The 10100-nt window shown below is 41.5% G+C and overlaps 1 protein-coding gene across 1 annotated transcript in view; it reads right to left on the bottom strand.

Annotated features, from left to right (window-relative positions):
- The window catches only part of LYPLA1 (lysophospholipase 1), a 30679-nt gene extending 21722 nt beyond the window's left edge, over window positions 1-8957 (bottom strand). The window contains exons 1-2 of the mRNA XM_032421840.1: window positions 8775-8957; window positions 7690-7721 (exon numbers count right to left, since the gene is read on the bottom strand). Of these exons, the coding sequence (XP_032277731.1) occupies window positions 7690-7721; window positions 8775-8843 (101 nt within the window). The 5' untranslated portion in view covers window positions 8844-8957. The remainder of the gene's footprint in view (window positions 1-7689; window positions 7722-8774) is intronic.
- Between the last annotated feature and the right edge of the window lie 1143 nt (window positions 8958-10100).

Here is a 10100-nt window from a genome sequence, read left to right on the forward strand (position 1 = left end):
ATCAGAAACTCTGGTGGTGGGGACCAATAATCAAGCCTTCCAGGTGACTTTTTTGCATGCTACAGTATGAGAATCAATGTCTTTCCAGTCCGCAGTTTTCCCATCCATAATTTGTGCTGGTCGTACTGGATGATTTCAAAGCTCCCCACAGATTATAAAAATCTTTGACTATAACTGAATTATACAAAATATGGCCAACTTGTCCTTTTGATAATTGTCAAAGTCAGTGGAAACCTCAAGATTTAAGAAGTCTACACAAAGCTTCAGTAAAAGGAATCTAATGTTCAGAAACCTACATCAATGAGAATATATTTCACGTAATTATAAGAAACAGAAAAAGAAAACGAAACAGACACACACACACACACACACAAAGGTTTTATGGGTTCAAAAAGTGAATTTCAAGGCATATCCCCAAAAATACTACAAATCCACTCTATTTTACTTCTCAGTTGTGCTTTTAGAAAAAGACTACAAAGTAACTAAAGTCTATTTTCATTATGTTCACTACTCCAAAGTAATATGCTGTGGAACTAAAAACTCAAAGATTCCACAAGAAACACAACTCATCACCATCTGTGTCCCAGTAGCATATCACTGTCATGGAATCTCCCCTACCTGTCCTAATGAGTCTTACCAACTACCTGGCTAAGAGCAAAATGACCCAAGATAGGTAAGATTCTTTTTTTTTTTTTTTTTTAAGATTATTTATTTATTTGAGAGAGAGAGAGAGAGAGAGAGATTGAGAGAACGAAGGGGAGGAGGGGCAGAAGGAGAAGCAGACTCCCTGCAGAGCAGGGAGCCCAATACAGGACTCAATCCCAGGACCCTGGGATCATGACCTGAGCAGAAGAAGGACCCTTAACAACTGAGCCACACAGGCATCCAAGATGGGTCAGATTCTTTTTTTTTTTTTTTAAAGATTTTATTTATTTATTTGAGAGAGAATGAGATAGAGAGAGAGCATGAGAAGGGGGAGGGTCAGAGGGAGAAGCAGACTCCCTGCTGAGCAGGGAGCCCGATGCGGGACTTGATCCTGGGACTCCAGGATCATGACCTGAGCCGAAGGCAGTCGCTTAACCAACTGGGCCACCCAGGCGCCCTGAAGATGGGTCAGATTCTTAAATGAACACCAGAACTAGGGGTGATATAACGTCAGAGCTGGGGTGGTCCATTTTTGGGTGATAAGGAAAGTTTTCGTGTCAGCAGAGAAAACTGCAAATATATAGAAAGAAGGAAAAGTGAGAGACCACAAAGGCACAAAAGGCAGAGAGAATAGCTTTGGTGTAGTTGATTAGATAGTCCCCACAAGATTCATGTCCACCTGGAACCTCAGAATGTGATCTTATTTGGAAAGAGGCTCTTTGCAGATGTAATCTTTAAGGATTAAGATGAGATTTGCTAGGATTAGGATGGGTCCTAAATCTAGTAACTGGTGTCCTTATTAGAAATGAGAGAAAAAAAAAAAAGAAAAGAAATGAGAGAACCCAGATAAATGGCAAAATTTCTTCATTTGAAGAGGGAGGCAGAGATTGGAAGTATATTGCCACAAGCCGAGGAATGCCAGGAGCCATTAAACCTGGAAGAGGCAAAGGATTCTCCCCTAGAGCCTTTGGAGGGAGTGCATATAGTCTTTCTGACACCTTGATTTTGGACTGCTAGCCTATTTAACTGTGAGAATAAATTTCTGTTGCTTGAAGCCATCTAGTTTATGTTTTTTTTTACTATGGCAGCCCTAGGAAACTAATATACTTGGTGACTAATTCCCATTATATGTTTTCCCCATGAATTCCTCATTCATTCATTTATTTACTCAACAGATACTTAGTTGTTCTACATATCCAGTACTGTCCAAGCCCTGGGGATGCAGTATTAAGTTAAATAGAAAATATCTGTGTTCTCAGGTCAATTTTATAGCATGTGAATTATATATGAAGAAAATTAAAAAAAAAAAATCTTTTCCTTCATGGAGTTTATATACAAGAGAGCTATCCTTGTATCCTTCCACAAATACCGCTTTTTGCCTAAACTAGTTGAACAGTTCCCTAGTCCTTATACCTAAATGATCCCCAAATCACATCCTATAATTCTTAGTTCTTGATTATAGAAGGACTTGCAAATGAACAGTCATAAAATATACCCATGTTGCCAATTCAATATTATTTTCAATCCTCTCTTTATTTGATCTCTCAGTTAAGGTTTTTTTCTTTATTTTTTTTAAAAAGATTTTATTTATTTATTTGACAGAGAAAGACACAGCGAGAGAGGGAACACAAGTAGGGGGAGTGGGAGAGGGAGAAGCAGGCTTCCTGCGGAGCAGGGAGCCCGATGCAGGGCTCGATCCCAGGACCCTGGGATCATAACCTGAGCTGAAGGCAGACGCTTAATGACTGAGCCACCCAGGCACCCCTCTCAGTAAGGTTTAATCTACTTAACCAGTTTCTGTCTTTGAAACTTTTGGTGTTTTTTAGTCTTTTTTTTTTTTTCTTATGAACCTTTCTCTTCTAAGCTTTACAATCTCCACAGCCTAGAAAAATCTCACATAGATTGGTAACACAGACCAGTAACTCCTGGAATATATGAAGGGAAGGGTAAGTTTACATGAAGAGGGCCAACCTTTCCACCTCGCCTTTTCTCCTTCCCACTCCCCTTAACTGGAACTGAGCGTTCAGGTGTCACATTCAGCTGGGAGGGGGGTAAGTTGGGGGGCAATGCCAAAGTGCACTACTGGCCAGAACTGCCAGAACAGAAGCCAGGTTTCTGATAGAATTACAAATACAGAAAGGGGGAAAGCTAGAATAAACCCACTGGTGCTGAGTGGAACTGGAGGAATCAGTATATACCTCCTAATTTTAATATAGGTAGATATCAAAATTGATATAGATGTGTATCTACACATGTATGTTAATGTAGCTACACTCCCGGCTCTGTCCACTGAAAGGATCTAGAAGTAATGATTCTAGCAATAAGCACATAAAGCACTCAGATCTTGGTTCCTAAATATTCTCTACTAAAAGGAACCAGGGCTCTTGAAAAAAAAAGGCTGAGTCCCAGGACTGAAGCAGAAAAAACCTAAGATGATCCGGAAAAGATCTCACTGCACCAGAAAGCAAGAAAGTGCTCAAGGAATGATGGGGCATGTCTCAAAGACATAAGAGCAGCTTGGAGGGGCTTCTGATAGCCAAGTGTAGGATGATGTGACCATCAAAAATATGACAGATTTAACAATTTGTAACCCTCAGAGTAAAAGAGCAATCCAAGAGTCTGTCCTGATTTGACACTTTAAAATGAATAAATGAATACATACATACATAATAAATAAGGGAGAAGGGAGAGTGGCCAATGAATAAATCTAGAATGAAGGATTTTTTAAAAAGATTATCTGGAACTATCACAATAATAGATATAGATAAAAATAATTAATGGACGCTAAATCTATGGGTGAAAATTTGGTGAGAAACATGTTTTCATAATATCAAAGCATCTCCCCACAAAATATTTTTAAGTAAATACCCTTATTTATTTTACTGGGGAGAAACAGGGCAAACACCATCTTTTTTTTTTTTTTTTTTAAAGATTTTTTATTTATTTATCTGAGAGAGAGAATGGGAGACAGAGAGCATGAGAGGGGAAGGATCAGAGGGAGAAGCAGACTCCCCGCTGAGCAGGGAGTCCGATGCGGGACTCGATCCCGGGACTCCAGGATCATGACCTGAGCCGAAGGCAGTTGCTTAACCAACTGAGCCACCCAGACGCCCCTGGGGCAAACACCATCTTAACCAGGTGAAAAAATGTAACATCACCACTAAAGGAACAAAAATCAACATAGTGTGCACCTGATACAATCCTCTGAGAGGAACATGGCAACATCCCTGTGATATTCCTGTCAAAAAGGCTTAAGTCAGAAGGAGACATCACACAAACCCAAACTGAGGGAAAGTCTACAAAGTAATTGGCCTGTATTCTCAAAAAGTCTCAAGGTCATTAAAGACAAGGAAAGACTGCTCTAGACTGAAGGAGACTAAGGCCACGAAAGATAACTAAATGCAACGTGTGATCCTGGTTTGGATCCTGGGCCCATAAAGGACATGATTGGGTCAAACCAAGAAAATGTGACAGAACCAAGAAATCTGACGACAGTGGTCATGGGGGAATGTCCTTGTGCTTACAAAACACACACTAAAATTTTATGGAGTGGGCGCCTGGGTGGCTCAGATGGTTAAGCATCTGCCTTCGGCTCAGGTCATGATCCCAGGGTTCTGGGATCGAGTCCCGCATCGGGCTCCCTGCTCCTTGGGAGCCTGCTTCTCCCTCTGCCTCTCTCTCTGTCTCTCATGAATAAATAAATAAAATCTTAAAAAAAAAAATAAGTAAAATAAAATAAAATTTTATGGAGTAATGAGGCAATATTTCTACAATATGCCCAAATGTTTCACATCTGGGTAATAGGAAAGGGTATGAGGAGATCTAAATACTATTTCTGCAATATTTATGCAAATTTGAAGTTATTTTAAAAGAAAAAGTTAAAAATTTTAAAACACAGTAACAATGATGGAATATAACCCATTCCATAAATCTATAGTCTGTATTAAGTGGGGAGGGGCAAACTAATAAAGTGTGACAGACTTAGAAAATCACATCATATTAACAATTGAGTCAAGCAAGAATCATCAATGGATGCTGAAAATACCGGGTAAAAGTTTAACGTACAATTTGCAAAGTCTCAAAGTATCTCCCTACAACTTGCTTTTTAACTACAAAGGGAGAAAAACTGCAGTAGAGAAACCTGGAAAATACCACCTTAATCAAGTGATTCAAGTTAGCAACAATAATGGGACAAAGGCTATCATCTGTCTGATGACATGATGCCCTGAACAGGACAAATAGCCTATACGGTATTTGTACCAAAAATGCATAAACTAATCTAATGAATCTAATCATGAGGAAATGGCAAACAAACCTAAACTTAGGGACTAGCTTAACCTCTGCAAAAATGTCAATGCACGCTAAAGTGTGGTAATGAAAAATCAAGGTAACTGCAATTTACTCTCAAGGATTTCAGCAAACATAGTAACACATTCAATAAACAAAGAGATTAGTGGATCTGGGTAAAAGGTATTGAGGAATCTCTATTCTTGCAACTCTTCCATAAATTTGAAAATATTTCAAAATAAAATTTTTTAAAATGCTATCAAAAACAAGTATCTCTGGGTCCTAGGATTTCAACTAATTATCATTCTCATATTCACAGTTTGAATTTTTTTACAATACAAATATAACATTTTCATAATCCTAACAAAAGCCAGTTTTAGTTTAGAAGGAAAACTGTGATCTCATGCCATACAGTATAGTCTAAAATATGCTTATTTGAATATTAGTTTCATAGCTTATTATACATGTTATTAGGAACACTCTGGTTGTCATGTTTCTTTACAATAGAACTTTTCAGAACTTTAAACATGCTAGTGCATATGCTGTAAATTTTTGAAGAGGAGAATATGCCATATCATATTTCCTAGACACTAAGACATAATATGAGGGGAACCACTGAAAAAATAGGTTAAGGAAAAAAAAATCACCACCACAATAAACATACATGTAGTAAAATGAGTACCAATCTCAGAAACATAAAAATATGAGGAAAATTACATATTAGAATTGATAATATAGAATTATACAGGTCTCTCAATCTTATTTGGCCACCACTTTTTTCATGAGGAATCTAAGACACAGACCTCAAGACCTAAGTTACCAGACAGTACACCCTGGCTAGTTCTACAAAAAAGAACCTTAACCAAAAAAACGGCAAAAGCTGTCCATTTTAATAGCAACAAACTGAATCACTTAATCCCCATCATCCTCCAAGTTAACCTGACAAATATAAACATAAAATTGCCACTTGTCGGATTGGTTCTGAATTTCAACATGTATTGACAGAACAAATTTAGAGTCAGCTTTTCTTTTTTTCTTGCCTTTTTTTTTTTTTTTTTTAAAGAGAGGGGGAGAGAAAGAAAGAGAGAAAGATGGGTGGGGAGCAGAGGGAGAGGGAGAGAATCTTAAGCAGGCTCCATGCCCAGTGTGGAGCCCAATGCAGGGCTCCATCTCACCAGCCTGAGATCATGACCTGAGGTGGAAATCAAGATTCAGATGCTCAACCAACTGAGCGACCCAGGAACCCCGAGTCAGCTTTTCTTTAGTACTATCTCACAAAGTATTTTTAGAATTGGACACCTTTAATTTTTTATATAAACTTAATTCTTAGTCAAGAAGCCATGGATGCTCTTGGTATTTTTAATCTCACATTGTTCATTTCCTTCATCACGTTCACTCTTCAATTTCAGTCCATGGAATCTGGCTAATTTGGGGTCCAGAAAGAACCTTCCTACACTGAAGCTTGCTTCTCCTAGACTGATTATTCAGGCCTGGATCTCCTTGATGGGAAAGTTACAGGGTAGCAAGTTCCTCCCTAACTCTCAGCATTAAGAAGGGCTTGGTTGCAAAAGAGAGCTTTGCTAAGTCTCTTTTTAGTTAAATAAATAGTGAAATAGGTCTGTCATTTTTTTTTTTCCAGGATTTTATTTATTTATTTGACAGAGAGAGAGAAGAGCAGCGGGAGCAGCAGGGGGAGAGGGAGAAGCAGGCTCTCTGCAGAGCAGAGAGCCCGATGCGGGACTCAATCCCAGGATCCCGAGATCATGACCTGAGCCAAAGGCAGACGCTTAACCAACTGAGCCACCCAGACGCCCCAGGTCTGTTATTTTCACAGGAGTACCTGATTGCCAAAAGAGTCCTGCAACCTTTTCCCTAACTCCATACAAGGTATGTCATATACTTCTACTTAGACATTAAAGAATATTAGGAATCACTTTTAACAATCTAGCCCAATGCCTCCTTGTAAAGAAGATTTAATAGTTTTTTGGCTACTTTATCAAAATTTATTTATCCGCAGTTTTCCTCCAGTTCTGTAATTTTGTAACAACACTTTTGCCCAAGTTTCAAATAGAAAATCACTGCTTGTTACTGCTCCATACCCAATGTGGGGCTTGAACTCACAACCCTGAGATCAAGAGCTGTACACTCTACGGACTGAGCTCACCAGCTAGGCGCTCTGATAATTACGGCTTTAAATTAAAAAGAAAACATCTCAACAGAGAAAAAGCCTAAGGGAAAGATAAGTCATATTATCTAAAGTTAGCACAACAAAATTTGTTTGATCAGACTCCAAATAAATCTTCGAGTGGCCTCCCCTGCACTTCAACTGATTTTTTCTTCTAAGGGAATATCGAAGTACTCAATCAGAACGCTGTATACCTCACATTACTATTACTTCCTTATCAAAATGAACTACTTCTCAACCTGCCCTGAAATTTTAACTGCTGTAGAGAGCTCTCAATTGCAAACTGTCTCTGTGTGCAACATTCCACCCATCTCTGGCATCTAATACCCACAGCAACTCAAGGAGTTTGCAATTTTAACATGTTCCAGAAACATGAGTTGAAAATGAGAAATTTAAGATGATGAGAGAAAAATTCTGGGAGTTTTCAAAAATGAAAAGGTTGTACCTTATTCCTGGACTGTAATTAGGACTACCAATCTTCTTTTACACATTCCTAGAGTTCTTAAATAAACATTTCATGGTATAGAGTTGCATAACCCCATTTCATTACTGTTACTAATAAGGGTACCTACCCTGTATCTCCCAATCCATGAAGGAAAATCACCTATAAGAGAAGAGGAAAAATTAATAAGCAATGCCAAAATAAACCCACACAGAATTGTTATACACTGAAGCTTTGGTTAAGGTGGATGCCAGAATTACAGAATACTGCCCTCAGCAAGTTAATTAATCTCTCCAGACCTCTTAAATGACAAAAATCCTTAACTTCTCTCCTTGAGTTCCTAAGATAATTAATGTGCCGTTTTAGCACTTAAGGAGGTCCCAGTTAGACATTCTTTTTTTTTTTTTTTAAGATTTTATTTATTTATTTGAGAGAGAGAGAATGAGAGACAGAGAGCATGAGAGGGAGGAGGGTCAGAGGGAGAAGCAGATCCCGAGATCATGACCTGAGCCGAAGGTAGTCGCCTAACCAACTGAGCCACCCAGGCGCCCACCAGTTAGACATTCTGAAGTGCAAATGATCACCAACCACATTCTAAAAAAAAGAGTTTGTCTCTTTCGAGTCAAACCATGAAAATCTTTCACAAATGCTGTAAATTTTTCCATCGCATAAAGCCCCAACCGGAGGGGGATAAAAATAAGTTTGAGATCCTCATACACAAGTTTCCTTAAAAAAAAAAAAAAAACACCTCTGATTTTGTGAGACACGCAATCTTCCAACTTCTTTAATTTAGAACAAGAATGCAAGGTAAGAAAATGATTCTCTCATCTACAAACGCGACAGAAACATGCTATAGAGTCACCTCGTGTTAGGGCGCCTCTCCACTAACGCCAACGCCTCCACGCTGGGACCGGGGGAGGGGGGTGGGGAAGGTCCGGGGGTCCCGCGGGCCGCGCTCGCTCCGCAATGCAGAGGACTCGGGTTCGGGGGCTGCTTGGGGGGCGGGGAGTGGGACGCGGATCCTCCACCCCGGCCGCAATACGGGCCCGGGCCGAGCCGACCATCCCCACCGCACCCCACTCCCTCCACACCGGGCAGGGCAGAGGGCCCCCACCCACCGGTCGCCTACCGGCCTGCGATGCCAACCCCGCGCCAGAGGCGGTAGCCTGCAGCGGGCCGAGCGGGCCCCTCCGGACCCTGGCCGCCGCCACTCACCGCAGCGGTGGCTTTCCGGACGGCGGGCACGGTGGCGGGAAGCGGGGCAGACATGTTATTGCCGCACATACACCAGCTCCACTGACTGCGCGCGTCGGAAGCAAAGCGGACAACGGGCGCCCGGCCGCTGCCCAAGGGCGTGCGAGCGGCAAGTCCCGGCCCGCCCCTCCGGGCGCGCGCTGAGGCGCGTGCGCGCCAAAGAGGCGCCGCGCCGCCCTGCGCCGGCTCCGCGCCCGGGCGCTCAGAGGGTCCTGTCAGCCTGCCCCTCCCCCGCCGCTCTTTCCCTCGGCGTGTCACAATGCCCAGCTACGCCCAATTGGCTGCGACCGAGAAGCGAACGGAGCTGACCTTCTCGTGCCTCGTAACCCGTGGCCCGCGCGTGCTCTGTGCGGATGGCCACCCTAGGGAAGGCTCCAGGCACCACGCTGCCGGCCTCGGGGCCGCGTAGTGAAAAGAATTATCCCCAAAGCCAGTAGTATCCAGCCCCAGATACTCCTTTATTTCCTAAGGCCGGAGTGTACTCATTCGTAAGGTTTTGCCTTATTTCCATTCGGGGCTATGCCAGTGTGTAGTTTGGGGGTTGATTCCCCTCCTCCTTTAAACCTCAGCGGGAAAGGAAGACAGTTGCATCGAGGATCCACAATTATGACTGACGGATATTGACACTGTACTGATTTAAGCACGAGACTGGACGGGCCTCTTTCGTGTCATGGGTTTGAGGAGAGCTCAAAGCATATCAAACGCTTGGTAGGATCTGGGAGGGGATAAGGGACTGAAACACTTAAAGGCAAAATGCCCTGACCTTCAGAAGGTCACAATTCAGTGGAGAAACTTAAAGGATGTATACGATATTTAGGGAGTAGTCTAAGATAGGGAAGGAAGTTGGTGAACAAAAGGCTTTAAAAAACCCACTCCACTTTAATTCACATGATCACCAGAATGCTGAAGGATTGGGGAATCTTATTCGTACTGTTTTTTATGACATCGTGGTTTTGAGTGCTGAGAATTCAGAAATGTTAAGTTGATGCTGATTTATTGAAAATGGTAATGTGACTCATTTCACGTTGGAGTACACGTGCTTATGTCAGGCTTTTAAGTATTTGGTTGTGATATAAATAGAGAAAAACTATCTGTGGTTCTTACTGTGAACGTGACATATTCCCTAGTATGTATCATTTGTTAGGAAAATGTCATTTATTACTGTATAGTAAAACCCTAGTCATGAGACCCTTCAGATGTATATCAGTGGGTCATATGCTTGGGAGATGATTGCTAACATGTATCAAGGGGCATAGAGATGAACGAAGTTTCCAAAGGAATTTTTAT

Source organism: Phoca vitulina, unplaced genomic scaffold, assembly GCF_004348235.1.
Source record: "Phoca vitulina isolate PV1807 unplaced genomic scaffold, GSC_HSeal_1.0 scaffold25, whole genome shotgun sequence".
Taxonomy (NCBI): Eukaryota; Metazoa; Chordata; class Mammalia; order Carnivora; family Phocidae; genus Phoca; species Phoca vitulina.